The sequence below is a fragment of the Erythrolamprus reginae genome, chromosome 1 (assembly GCF_031021105.1).
Source record: "Erythrolamprus reginae isolate rEryReg1 chromosome 1, rEryReg1.hap1, whole genome shotgun sequence".
NCBI lineage: Eukaryota > Metazoa > Chordata > Lepidosauria > Squamata > Dipsadidae > Erythrolamprus > Erythrolamprus reginae.
In genome coordinates, this window is record NC_091950.1 from 65,064,520 (window position 1) to 65,080,093 (window position 15,574).

Genomic DNA, 15,574 nt, shown 5'->3' on the forward strand with positions numbered 1-15,574 from the left:
AAATTAATGACCACCCATTAGCTATTCCATAAGAAACATGTTGGGAAAAAAGTGTTCACTCTGAACTTGAGAATTTCCACAAGCAACTGATCTATTGCAAGGAGAAAGCTCCTGGAGCAGCAGTTTACTTTAAATACTTCATTTTTACTATAACACTTAACTACCAGCAAGAATAATTGCAGATAACACTGTGATTTAAGTTCAATTTCCAAGTAATTTTATTTAACTATATATAATGTATTTGCGTTCTGGAGGAAGATAGAATAAGTACTGCATCAACTATGCACTTTAATAAAAAAAAGCATTCATAAAATAAATGTACACTTCAGTCGTTATCAAGGAAGCTACAAATCATTGTTTTGCATTGTTTTTCCACTGTTAATTACTTATAAGAGAAAAAAAAGGCAGACTGCATTAAAGCTATCCCAATAAAGTATTATTTGACTAATTTCTTAGGAATGATTTACTTCCTGGTTTTTAGAAATTAATTTTGTGTTTATCATCTCACAAATGTTTATTTGAAGAAAGAGAAAGGTATATAGCCTACGGAGAGGGGCAGCATACAAATCTAATAAATAAATAAATAAATAAATAAATATCATAGTAGAATATTGGAGAAACTGGAGAATGAGCCAAAATGTTCCATGGAAATTAATATTCTTCCTCTAGAATCATTTGTCTATCTTTCTGCACAGAATGAGATATATTCAAAACTCTACAAAGTTGTACATTAATAATAATAATAATAATAATAATAATAATAATAATAATTTATTAGATTTGTATGCTGCCCCTCTCCGAAGACTCAGGGTGGCTCACAACGACAATAAACAATACCCTACAAATCCAATAATTAAAACTATAGTTAAAAACCCTTAGTTATATTTAAAAACCTTCATTAAGTCTTATTTCAAATATACCTAGATAATATATCAATTGTTCGATAACCTGTATCGCTGCATAGTCCATTATGGATACATAGAGACCTTATCAGCACATAGTAACATGAGATATAAATTAATATTAATTAATATTAATGGGTTTCTTTCCCTCATTCTCAGAAAGGGATCCATATGCCCTTTCTTTGATGCTCCAAAAGTAGTTTGTGTAGTTCTCATAGCCTTTGGATCCTAGCAGTCTCAGAAGCTGAATGGATGGATTTTATTTGTTCTCCAGAATATAATACAAAATGGAAAGGAATAACATCTGCTCCTCCACACCCAAGACCTTATAATTATAAGTAACAGCACATACCTTTTGTGATCTCACTTGGATAGGTTCAGAGTAATCAGCAAGAACTTACCTGTTCTGATCCATGAGGCGGCAGTATCATACAACACACATTTCTGAATCAAAGATCATAGCTACACAACCAATGGCAGTTCTGAGTTGCTTATAAACTGCAAAAATGAGCAAGCCTTAATCTAGACTCATCACTTTGACAAAATCATCATAAGAAGAGGATGGCTTTCAGAAGTTTCTTTTTCTAAAACTTTATCTGTTTTCTTTCCCTTTAACTTATTTGCAAATCAGGCACACTTGCAATTTTCCTACATGGTTCTTGCATACAAAGCACATGTTATTATACATATTTAAAACAATAGAAATGGTTCCTTTACTCGGCTTTTAAATTTCAATTTACCCTCTGGATGTCATTTCTAGCCATTTATTCCTGAACATTCAGGAAAATCTCATATAATCTCAAAGGCTCGTTTGTTGAAGCATTGAAGTTAATTTGATTTATAAGTGGCCACCTAAAATGGGTGCAACAGTATGATCTATTTTATTAACTGCAAGCAAAACATAAGATTATTTATGTTATTAAAAGCTCTCCAATGCAGATTACTTAAATGCAGCTTTATAAGTGTAGCTTTGTATTATTTATATACTGGTTGTCTTATCATATCTTTTAGAAAAAAAATCAGAGAAACACAATGAATTGTGTTAATGGATTATTGTCCCATAAAATAAATCATATATTAAGTGGACTCTATTATATTAAGGAATTCTAAGGGGATATAACAGTGAAAGGTAGAAAATGCATGCCATGAACTAGGTAATAAACACCTGCAGGCCAAATTGCCATTTTTACATTTATTTCTAACAGTAAAGTTACTTTAAAACTAACATTTTCCACCTATCTTTAAGTAAAATTTCCTTTGCCATCTATCTATATTCATGTGAAATAGTTTTTACAATGAAACATTATGGAGATGTTTCCTTATTGTGATATTTAGATACACTTTAAGTTACTAATTTGAGTTATTGTAAAACAGAAAATGTTTGTTACCTTTCCTTTAACACAAAACCTATCTTGCAAGCAGAACACACATGAAATTATTGACCTTTTTTCACACATTTCTTTCTTTGAAGGAAAACAGGAAGGTAGAAAGGGTTATTTAACCTTTCCAAAGTCCAATATTTTTTTACTTAGCAAACATCATCCTTGACAGTAACTTTTAAACCTCCAAGGGACAAAAGCTGGATTATCTGAGAAACCAGTTCTTTACTGCAAATTTATGTAGTACTTAGCATCTACAAAAAATGTGCAGAAGTATGTATTTGTATCCAGCACCCAAGCTGTCTGATGTGTGTTTCCTACTGCCTCTGCCTTTAGAAAAATCTCAAAAAATATTCTTTTCATCAGGCTTCTGACAATTATTTTTAATTTATGATTTAAAACTTCTTCAATTCCATGTACCATATTCCCTTGATTACTAGAAATTAGGGTATAATGTATGAAAGTGAGATTACTTCTTTCCTTTTGTGTAACAGCATCAGGGTATTTTCTAGGCAATTCAACACCTTATTTTGAAGTTAAAATGTTATAAATTCAAAATATGGTGGTCCAAGCCCAAACGATATTGAATATCTTTGGTATTTTCTATGAACCCAGACCCCATCACTTGCTAACTGATATTTCTATGTAAATGGTAAGGACTTAATCTAGGACATCCTCTATTCATATACAGACTATTTGTCTGAGCTACTGAGTGTCTTCAATGTATGTTTTTTTCCAGCCTGAAAAATTATACAGGCTTGAAAAGTTACTCTGGCATAATGTTCCATATCATGATACAACTTGATGATTAATATATGTTGTATTATCACCGTACATTTCTCACAATAAAGAAAATCTGTTCTCTCATTATATGTCCACAATGTACCATTTCCCAAGTTAAATTCTGATTTAATGCATCACCTTTTTGGGTAAACGTTTTCTTGAAAAATATATAGTGAGCAAGAATTCAGCTTTTACTGGCAGACAATGTATGAATGCATTTTGTAGAATCAGTAAAACTTCCAGATGTCTATTTAAAAACTTCCGAGTTTTTCATGCATTTAGAAAAGGCTACACATGAATAGGATGATTAGAAAAAACTTTTAAGAAGCAAATGTACTTCTTAGCAAAGCTTTTATTATTGTCTGACACATAAAGTTCCCTCTGGTTGCTATAAAAAGAACATCAATACCTTTAAAAAAATCTTTAAACATAAAACCAGAATGCACTCATACACTTTCATGCTAACTCAAAGAAAATAAAAACTCTCCATTTCTCTTATGGAATCCAGTTTCCCAGGAATACTAATTTCCCAGGAAGTTCACCAGACAACTCTAACATTAGAATTCATGCAAGTTGGCAGACCATATACCAAATGTTTCTCAGTTCCCTTGTAAACAATTCTGGTTTTTTTAAAAGGTGGTACTCACGGTCATTGCACTGATTTCCAGAATATGATGTCATGGAACAATCGCAAGTAAAGCCTTCCCACTGTTGAATACAGATGCCTTGATTGGCGCAGGAATCTTCTTGACAGGTGGTGCTTGGTCCTGAAACAGCATAGCAAGAAATGGATGAAAGAAAGAGTAATTACGAAGAAAGAGACATTATAATGGATTATGAATACTTATCTTCATGCAACCGCCTGCCCACCTTCCCCCAATAAAGAAACTGTATGCTTTTCCATTTCATGGAACATGCCACAGAAATTCAGGACACATTAAGACATGGATAATTAAACACTCAGCAACAAACAGGTAACTTGTACACAGCAAAAGGAAGGTATGAAAAGTAGCATATTTCCTCCTTGGCAAGGTTAGGAAAAAAATGCTTATAATAAGTACTATTTCCTCCAAAAAAGCTAAGACTTGTCAGAGCCCTCCTACTCTCAGTTAAACAATTTGATTCACCAGATTACCCATCTTCCTATGTATTTTATATGTATTGTGTTTCCCTGAAAATAAGACCCTGAGATATATTTTTTTGAACCTTAAAATAAGCACTTGGTTTTACTTCCATGCACTCAAACGCCTGATTGGGCTTATTATCAGAGTATGTCTATTTTTTGAGAAAAATGTGTGTGTGTGTGTGTGTGTGTGTGAGTGAGTGAGTGTGTGCGTGTGTAGGTATGATGAGATTGTTATTTCCATGCTTCAGATGTATTTTCTAGGAAATTTGGTAGAAACATGGGTTGACAATCTAAATTAATAAATCAACTTTTCCTAATAAATCTCCCTTGCCCCCCAAATATTATGCTGATATTTTGGGGAAAATTAATAGGACTTTGTGAAATGTCTTTTTTATTTGTTCCTTTGCTTGTTCCATTTTCTCCCTTGTATTAAATTAAAAACCATCATAAATGATAATTTTAGCTCTGTACCAATACTATTTCAGAATTTTAAAAATTGCATAGAGGCTTTTAGAAAAATGTTTCTGACACATGTCTATTTTGGACTTACTAAGTTAATTATTTTTTTCTATTTGGACTTTATTTATTTAATTTACTATTTATTTATTTTTATTTGTCAAAACGTGTAAAAGATAATAGGTATGGTATAAACATAAACAAAAGCAAAGTAGGTATAGGTAAATTTCGACAATAGGACACTAGGACAGGGACGGTAGGCACGATGGTGCGCTTATGCACCCTCCTTACAGGAATGTGGTAAGGTCAACTGTAGAAAGTCTAAAGTTAAAGTCTGCAAATAGTAACTATGAATTTAATGAGCATTTCACGCACTATTCCAGTGGATACTTCTATTCTATGCTCTTAGCATAAATACTGTAGCATAAAAACTGAGGATTCAAGATGAACAAGAAATAATTTTGCTTTGCTCCATACTGGTGAGATACTGTATCTAGATATAATTAATTAACAGTATCTGTAAGATTCATCTATCAAAATGGACCACTACCCATTGTGGAATGATTGAAAAAACAATAACATTTTCCTTCTTTAGCAATGTTGTCAAATCTACAGAGCAGAGATAAATTTCTTTGACAAAGGGACCAAGTAAATAATTAGAAAGTTGTCCAGACAGATCAATATAGCTACTTTGTCATATTCCCTTCTATCCTGGAAGAAAATCATGCTATTCTAAATCTTGCTGTCACTACAGCATGCTATCTTCATGCATCCACTCAATATTCTAAGATCATAGTTCTTTTCATGGGAAGTTCAGTACCAATCAACAGTTTTTACCACATGTCAATATCTCAGTTTACATGCATAATGATCTATCTCAGTTTTTCCCAACCTTGGCAATTTGAAGATATTTAGACTTCAACTCGCTGGCTGGGGAATTCTGGGAGTTGAAGTCCAAATATCTTCAAGTTGCCAAGGTTGGGAAAAACTGATCTATCTTATGCCCTGCAACCTCCCTCCCTTTCTTTTTCTGTCATAGACCAACTGATTTAAAAAACAACAACACGTAAACTATGGGTCAACTAAACAATTGTTTTGTATCAACCAAAAATACCCAGATGCTGCAAAGAATTTTTAGAACAATTTCTGATTAGTCAGCTGGTTCTAGATCCAAGTCTAGACAGTAAGATTGGTGGTATATAAATTTAATTAATAAAAAATAAATATTATACAACATTTTTTCCCAATCCCAACTCCATGTTTTAAACCAATGATAAGCTAGCCAATTTTGGATTGCACATTCTTTACACTGAAGAGTTGATGATCAACCAATAAATGGGGAAAAAGTTGATGTAGAAGTCAGGGTTCTCACAGCTAAAAATTTATTGAGGAAAGGGAGAATATGCTTGGCAATGCATAATCCTACAAGAAATCAGTAAAACCGTTTGGTTGTACTTTTGAATCACAAAACCATTGTGATTCACTTTTAGATTCAGTGAAAATAATTTGTTTTGTAAAATTTCTACCTCCAACCCATGAACCATTTTAGATATACAGGTAAGCCTTGACTTACAACAGTTCATTTAGTGACTGTTCCAAGTTACAATGGCACTGAAAAAATGTGACTTTTGACCTTTTCTAGGACTATTTTAGCATCCTCATGGCCACATGATCAAAATTTAGATTGTTGGCAAGTGGTTCATATTTATGATAGTCACAGTGTGCTGGGGTCATATGATCCCTTTTGTGATGTTCTGACAAGCAAATTCAATGGAGAAGCCAGACTGACTTAACAACCATGTGACTAACACAACGATTGCAATGATTTACTTAACAATTGTAGCTAGAAAGATTGTAAAGTGGTGCAAAACTCGCATAACAAATGTCTTACTTAACAACATATATTTTGGGCACAATTGTGGTTGTAACATGAGGACTAAATGAATATAACTATTTATGTTTTTTCCAGCAACACAACCAACATACTTCAAGAGAAGGCTTAGGCCTTTTATTCATGTAGATTTGTAAAATGAGAGCAACATATACTGCTGTTATTTGGATTATATAATGGAAATTTTACAGTATATTACCTGGAGTTAGTCAAGATGAGAGTTACATTGGCTTATATTCTGGTAGGAAAACTATCAAACTCTTGGAAGTCTAAATCAACTTTCCTTTTTAGGTTCCCTCTACAAACTTTCACAAATCTCCAAAGTGCCATCCCACGATTGCAACAAGAAAACTGAGAGCAGATAATTTATGCTATTAAGTCCCTTCTTTCATGTATAACTGGGTAGCAAATCTAAATTGTGGGGTTAGGGTCCTTTCTTTAACAGGCTGAAATTTTAGAGAAACTATGTAGACACCTTATACCACAAGACTGGATGTAAAGCTTGGTGTCTTTATTTCATGCTAGAGTGAATCCATTTAAAGCAATTGATTGTCCTCTATTAACATGGGGATGTGGACCTTTCACATACCTCTGCCATTTAAATTGGCTACTGTCCTTCCTGATTTTTCACTGCTTAATGGGGCCCTGTGCTTTGAGTTTCTCGTGCTTAGTGCTAGGCAGTAAATACTTAAGGACAGGATCAGCATTCCTGCTCTAAGAAATTCAAGTTTCCAAATGTGTCTCCAATTTAGTCAGAAAGGTCCATAGCCTGTGGTCATTAAAGTCAATGTTCCAGCTACTGTGGGGCAATTAAAACAAAACATACATTTTTTTAAAAAAAGCAGAATTTCCACAGGACTGCTGCAAATAACTTGACTTTTCAAAAAAACTAAAACAAAACCCAAACTGCATGGATATTCCTGCACATATTTCATGCTTCGATGTTTTCTTCTTGTAAGATACCTGTTGGAGGTTTTGAAACAACGCTCAAATAATTTGACTGACTAAATCAGCTTGAAAGTACAGTGATACCTCATCTTACTAACTTAATTGGTCCGGGATGAGTTTTGTAAGGTGAAAAGTTTGTAAGATGAAACAATGTTTCCCATAGGAATCAATGGAAAAGCAATTAATGCGTGCAAGCCCAAAACTCACCCCTTTTGCCAGCTGAAGCAAACGTTTTTGCGCTGCTGGGATTCCCCTGAGGCTCCACTCCATAGGAAACCTCACCTCTGGACTTCCCTGTTTTTATAATGCTGCAGGGGAATCCCAGCAGGGGGATCCCAGCAGCGCAAAAATGGGTGCTTCGCTGGCAACGAAAGTCCGGAGGTGGGGTTTACCAGCGAGGACAGCCTCAGCGAAATTGCAGCATTGCAAAAACACAGAAGTCCTTGAAACCCCACCTCCGGACTTCCATGTTTTTGTGATGCTGCGATTTCGCTGAGGCTCCCCTCACTGGGAAACCCCACCTCTGGACTTCCGTTGCCAGCGAAGTGCCCGTTTTTCCAATGCTGGGATTCCCCTGCAACATTGCAAAAACATGGAAGTCTGGAGGTGGTGTTTCCCATGGAGTGGAGCCTCAGGGGAATCCCAGCAGCGCAAAAACGGGCACTTCACTGGCAACAGAAGTCCAGAGGTGGGTCATCCCAGTGGTGGCGGCTTGGATTTGTAAGGTGAAAATAGTTTGGAAGAAGAGGCAAAAAAATCTTAAACCCTGGTTTTGTATCTCGAAACGTTTGTATGACGAGGGGTTTGTAAGATGAAGTATCACTGCACTTGCCAGTTTATTGCAGATTAATCACCTAACAAATGCATAATTACAATTCATGTTTCAAAAAAAGCTTACTAAGGTGAGCAACCAATCAAGATTGTGTGCCTGCATCAGGAATTTACCTGGATTTAAAATCTCTGGGGAAGAAGGAGAAATGAAGTTCTATTCTGTAAAATCAAGCGTGGGAATGCTAAAAATAGTTCTGACTATCAGCAGGAATATAACAGTTTGCTTACCTTTCTTTACTGGTCATAAGTCATATGTATAGATATTATATTTGTTTTTCCTTGGTGACAACCACCAAGCAATTTTTACAGATCTTTCTTGCTAAGAGAACATCTGCTTCTTTTCTCTACTAGGGTCACTTGACATTTGACTATCATAATAGACATGTCACAAAAATTAAGAGGTTAATCCCCCTCCCACGCACAAACAAAACACACTCTACAGTAAAGAAAGGATGGTTTATGATTGGCAGTTCATGATAAAAGCAAAAGGGAGTAACTGATGTGCACTAAAGAGAAAAGGATTTAAATATATTTCTTCAAACTTTGTGCACGGTGTCAGAAATGCTGTTTTTATAAATGCTTTCTGGTTCTGCTTTCTTCATCTAATAAAACATTAAAGTCTTAAAGCTGCATTATGCAAAGAATGTCGTAGCTGATACAGATTTCAGAAGAGTCAATTTAGATGTCAAAATTTATGGAAACACTGTTTGCATTTTAAATCACTCATCTCTGTGAATTTCTCTCAAACTCATTATTTAAAGAAATATCCTACAGTGTTTTAAGGAAAAATCACACAAAGATCTGTCATTAAATAAAAGTATTAAAATTCAAAACTAGCCGCAAAAATTTACTGCCCAGGTCAAACATGGCTGAAGATAATATTAGACAGCTCTAATATTAGATAATATAATTAAACAGACAAACATTAAACTCAAGATATCTACCAAAGTTCTGTGATTCAGCAACTATTAACACAATTTGCCTAACATGGGATTTTGAAAATGCATTTGCCTGGATGCTTAGAATTATTTTCATATTTTCCAGTGACATACAGAGTGGACATATAGAAACAAGAGATTGTAAATTATGTACACTCATGTTTGCCTTCTCAATCAATATGACAACACAGGGCATTCTGACCCATAGCAATGCAATACAATCAGCATGAGATTCCTGATAGACTGGAATTGAGAATGAAGTCATAACTGACTATGAACTTATAGTCAGGGGGTTTTTTTGCAGTTGCAAAAAAAAAAGAAAAGCAAATGCAATCATAGCCTGCAAAAAAAGTAATCATGTTGTGTAAATCTTACAAGTATTGATTGATTAAGTGATTTATCCATTAGAATTTCTTCTCATTGCTTATTTTCTTTCATTTTTTCTTACAAATAAGATTCACTGATAAATATTGAATTGGATGATGCTGGGCAAGGAATCGTTTTTAAATTTATCTTTAACAATTTTGAGATGGCATTCATCATCATCATCATCATCATCATCATCATCATCTTCTTCTTCTTCATCTTCTTTATTATCATCCTATTCCAATGCACCGGCACCACAAATCAGAGGCATGTTTCTTGACTCTTGATAGATGGCATTGTTTAATCAAAATGACCAGAATGTCTCAACCCTGTCAATTCAAGTTACCTAACCAGAAACCATGGAAGATCTCTTCAATAACCTGGTCTAATGCCATGAAAGTCTTTACAGGGGATAATAAGCACTTTAAATCATACTCAGAGACATACTGGCAACCAATGCAATTCATGAAACTACAGATACAGATATAGCTGTATGAGCTACAACTGGAACTGGCCACAAAGAAATGAAGAGAAATCAAACTCAGATCTCAACCTGCTGCCAGTCCCGAACAATACCATTATTGCCAGTATCTATAACTATTAAGAGATTAAGATGCACAAAGATGGGTGCATCCTGGCTCTACCAAATGTCATCAATTACACAATCAATGCTGTGGCATAGACCTCAAAGGACAAGGCAAAAAGTCATTATCAATCAGACAAGGATGCCTTGAGTGTATTCAAGGAACTGGTTGGTGAAAATGTCTCAGATTCCTGTCTAGTTCACATTTTGATAAGGTGAAGGGAAACTCATTCAGACTTGGAAGAGTCTGTTATTATAAATAGTGTTGGGCGAACCAAACTTGCAAAGTTTGGGTAAAGTTCGGGTTCGCGTTCGGCGTTTGATCAAACACCATGAAATGCCGCCACCTGGGAGGAGAGTGGGGAATCCCATTGTGGGATTTCCCACCTCCTTTTGCTTGCAGCACCGCAAGCAAAATTAGGTGGGGAATCCCACAAAGGGATTCCGGGGGTGGGGCTTTGACGTCACAGAGACTCCTTCCTCCCCGTTTTGGCCATCTAGGAAGTAGTCTCCGTGACATCAAAGCCCCGCCCCCAGAATCCCATCGTGGGATTCCCCACCTACTTTTGCTTGCAGCGCTGCTACGGCATCCTTTTCTGTAAAAATAAAAGGAAGCAAAAGGAGGTGGGGAATTCCCCACCTCCCTGTTTATTTTTACAGAAAAGGACGCCGCAGCGGCTTGCTGCTGCTCGGGTTTGGGTTCGGCGAACTCACCCGAACTTCACGGCAAAGTTTGGGTGAGTTTGCCGAACCTGAACTTCGTTGGGTTCACCCAACACTAATTATAAACATAAATAATCCTGGCCTAAATATCATTTTGTTTCCTTACCTCTTTAGCTTATAGGACAGACTGCTGTCTCTGTCTTTGAACTTGGGCTGAAATCTGACTGAAACAAGTGCAGGTACAAATATCTCAACCGGAAACAAGATGATAATTAGCTGACATTTTTATCAGTGTGTATACCACCACCTCCTTCAATGCTGACGACATTGAAAGAAATGAACTCAACTACATTCAGTTCCTGTGTCATCTCATAGCTTTCAGGAGGCTCTAATAAAGAGGTGGCCAAACCATCTTGTGGAGAACCTTGTCCACTTCCTCAAGAGTCACCAAATCAAACCTGTCTCAGGTAGCACCACAAGACTGAGCTCTAGGCACTTCAGCTGGAACTGCCCAATCAGAATTTTATCAATTTTTCAATTATATAATGAGTACACATTTCCAAATGGATGTGCAAAAACAAAGTCAAAAATACTAATTCAGAGAGATAGAACAAAGAATCAGGGCTGAGAAAGTGCCTTAAAACAGGTTTGCATATTTGTGCAATAGCTCCCCATCCCACCCCTAGCAACCTGAAGAACTTAACTTACCCTTCTAATATTTGTGGTCAGTTATTCCTCTTTAAACCTTTTCCATCTCCCCCTCATACATGTTTCCAGATTGGATTTCATAATCATAATGAGATTGAGCAGAGAATTGGGAAAAATGAGTTTCTTGGATCATAGGATTGCCTTGTAAGTAATTTCACTGTGGTAAAGTACTTATTCCACATCTTGATTTTAGGAATCAAGCATTCAGCGCTACTTTCATTATGTATTTTAAACTTTTTTGTTCAGAAAATCAAGCCATGCAGTTGTATTCTTAAGGTGAGATACAGTCAAACCTCTCAAGCTATCCCCAAAACCTTAATGAACATTTCTGCCCCCAAATCCTCACCACCCCATTCTCCAACTTAGCAAGTTGAAGAAAATCCATATCCTTTTGGCTTAGAGATGTGACTGCATTAATAAGGAATATAGATACTGATATATAAAAGGTTACATTAAAAGGTAACTTTCAGTCAAACTGGCAAGGAAACAAAAGCCTTCTCTACCTTGCAGGTCAGCTTTGGTCAACTCAACTTTGTTAGCAAAAGAACGGAAAAAGCGAAAACAATAAATCAGAGTTAGTAAAATAGCAGATAAACCAGGGTAATGTCTACAAAAATAAATCAAAATAAATTGGGATAACCAACACAACCCATATGCTCACTTCAGAGATATGGGTGACACCAGCAAGAGACATGAAATGACACCATCAAAGACAACAGACAGACATAGGTGGAGAGAGGTAGCTATTATGGCCTCAATCCATCATCAGCTCTACATTAAACCAAATAGCAAGCAACATAGCATGGAGTACTGGGGAGAGAAATAGAATGGACATACTTCTTATACAAAGAGTAACACCAGAAGGAACATTCATGGCACAAGATTCACCAATATTTATAAATGAAGGAACAAACAGTGAGATTAGTGTCCCACTTAGGAGCCTCCCATGCTCATTTAAAATAAAAAAATTTAAAAATGGGAAACCTATCATGCTTCCTTTGTTATGTGCAGATCCAGAGGGAAAAACATATAAGTAAATTTATGATTAATATCCACTTCCCATATAAGCTTTTAAAGAAGCTATGTACAGTACAATGTTGGTGTTTTTAAAATAAGATTTTTTTTTTCAGAATCTATTTATGAGGTAGCAATGAAAGGCACCTCTGATCCTGATGGGATTATTTTATAAATCTGAGCTGAAAAAAATCTGGATTATAACTAGATGGCATCAGAGTTTTCTGTTATCTGATTGTTATTATCTGGTAGTCTATTTTATAAACAATTTATCTTTTTTTGTTTTTGGAAGACTTTGTTGTAGCTTTCTTTGAAGATTTTAGATGACGGCTTCAGTTCAAAATATCATCATTCAGCTTTATCTAATATGAATTCTTCTTATTCATATATGAGGTAGATCTATCCTACATCAAGTCTATGTCGATCATATCCTACCAAATTCAAAAACATTCTTATGGAAATGTTCCTGAAATGGAACCTGCTTTTGTTCTGTCCCTTGACGTCATTCTGCATCTACTAATTCCACTGAACACATTTCAGCCCTTAAATAGTTGATAATTTAAAGGATGCCGAAGCCCATAAGATTCCAGCCATTTGTTTCAATCATTGAAGGGGCATATTTTTCTATTATTTTCTGATGAGTACCTGACTTTGGAACTTTGCTTTATGTGGTAGAGAGATTTGTGCTGCCATTTCATTTAGAATTTCAGAATCTACAACTACTTGATTTAGGGGACTCCTCCATTCAATTGATGATGATGATGATGATGATGATGATCATCATCATCATCATCATTATCATCATCATCATCATCATCATAGTCATCGTCACTATCATCATCATCAGTTTATATTTATGTCCTAATTTTTTTGGGCATAGTTATTTTTTCTTTGGAATTTGGATATTTAGGGTCATTTGCCAAAATGTAGCTCATAAATACATAAATAAGCATCAGTTAATGATGGCATCAGTGATGTGTTTCTAGAGTTTGTTTGTTTGTTCAATTTCTATGCTGCCTAACTCCCTAGGAACTCTAGCTGGCTCACAGCAAAAATATAAGCAACAATAATAGTACAAAAACCTCTAAAAACAGTTTAAAAACAATTTACAATACAACAGTTAAACCCCTGAATACCATTCATGGCTGGATCTCATTGGTTACCACCATAAGATCAATGGCCCCACGTCTGTCAGAAAAGCCAGGTCTTTACTGGTTTCTGGAAGGCCAATAGGGGGGTAGTTTGGATGTCAGGAGGTAACTGCTTCCAGAGAGTCGGAGCAGCCACAGAGAAGGCCCTCCCCCACAGACCCACCAGCCAACAGTGTTTAGCTGATTGGACCCAGAAAATACCAACTCTGTGGGCTCTTACTGGTCACTGGGAGCTATGTGGTAGAAGGCAGTGTCGAAGATAGTTTGGTCTTAAGTCGTGCAGGGCTTTAAAGGTAATGACCAACACCTTGAATTTCACCAGGAGACCAATTGGGAGCCAGTGCAGTCCGCGGAGGATTGGTGTAATGTGTATGTACCTAGGTTCACCAACAACAGCTCGCACGGCTGCATTCCAGACCAACGGTAGTCTCCAAACGCTCTTCAGGGTTAGCCACATGTAGAGGACATTGCAATAATCTGACCATGAGATGATCAGGGCACAAGTGTGAGAGGAGCCTCCTGATCTAAATAGGGTCACAATTGGTGCACTAGGCAAATCTGTGCATAGATCCCCTAGCTACAGCTGTCAGATGTTGGTCTAATTTTAGCTGTGAGTCTAGGAGGACATCCAAATTGTGAACCCGTTCTGAGATGTGTAATTTTTCCCCTCCCAGAACCAAGGATGGACAGTCAATATAATCCTTGGGGGGGATAATTCTGAGCCTGTTTACTCCTATCCAGACCCTCACAGCCTCCAGACACTGGCACATCATATTCACTGTTCACTAAACTGACAAGGGGTGGATAACTGGATATAATCAGCATATTGCTGGTATCTCACCCCATGTCATTGGATGATCTCACCCAGTAGTTTCATGTAGAAGTTAAATAGGAGAGGAGGCCAAACCTCCTCCTATCAACACCGACTGTAACTGGCCAGAGAGATAGGAGGAGAACCACTATAACACGGTGCTTCCCACTCCCAACTCCCTTAGCCGTCGCAGAAGGATACCATGGTTAATGGTATTGAAAGCAGCTGAGAGGTCAAATAGCACCAAGATGAAGGAATGATCCCATCTCGGGCTCACCAGAAATCATCCTGAGTCCTTTGGGATTGGGCAGCATAGTAGTCGAATAAATAATAATAATCCATCAGAGTGACTGAACCAGTTTCCATGCTGTAGCCAGGTCTGAAGCCCAATTGAAAAAGGTCTAGATAATCCATTTCATCCAATGACCATAGGAGCTGGAGCGTCACTACTTTCTCTACAACCTTTCACACAAAGGGTAGGTTGGAGACTGGATTAAAGTTCTTTAATTTTGCTAGCTCCAAGTAAGGCTTCTCGAGGAAGGGCCTCACAACTGCTTCTTTAATGGTTGCAGGAAGGACCCCTCCTTCAATGAGGCATTAACCAAAGCCTGGAGCCAGCCTCGTGTCACCTCCCTGCTGACTGAAACAAACCAGGAGGGGCAAGGGTCAAACAAACACGTGGAGGACTCATTGCTCCCACAGTCTTGTCCACATCCTCAGGAATCACAGGATCAAATTCATCCCACACAATAGGACTAAGACCTGCCTCTGTCATCTCAGTCAGAACTGCCCAGAGTCCAGATCCATCTGAATCTAGCAGGAGATATTTCTATCTCTATATAAAGAATGGTAAGTGTTGCATTGCCTTGTGTAAATCGATGGTGAGGCCACACTTGGAGTACTGTGTACAGTTCTGGTCGCCTCACCTCAAGAAGGATATAATGGAACTGGAAAAGGTGCAAAAAAGGGCAACATGTATTATCAAGGAAATGAAGCACCAGGTTGTAACGCCTTGGTCTCTTCA

At 36.8% G+C, this 15,574-nt stretch overlaps 1 protein-coding gene across 1 annotated transcript in view; it reads right to left on the bottom strand.

The window, feature by feature from the left end:
* The window catches only part of NRXN3 (neurexin 3), a 1,550,407-nt gene that overhangs the window by 828,056 nt on the left and 706,777 nt on the right, over nucleotides 1-15,574 (bottom strand). Inside the window, exon 15 of the mRNA XM_070753995.1 lies at nucleotides 3,712-3,831. Coding sequence (XP_070610096.1) covers nucleotides 3,712-3,831 — 120 coding nt within the window. The remainder of the gene's footprint in view (nucleotides 1-3,711; nucleotides 3,832-15,574) is intronic.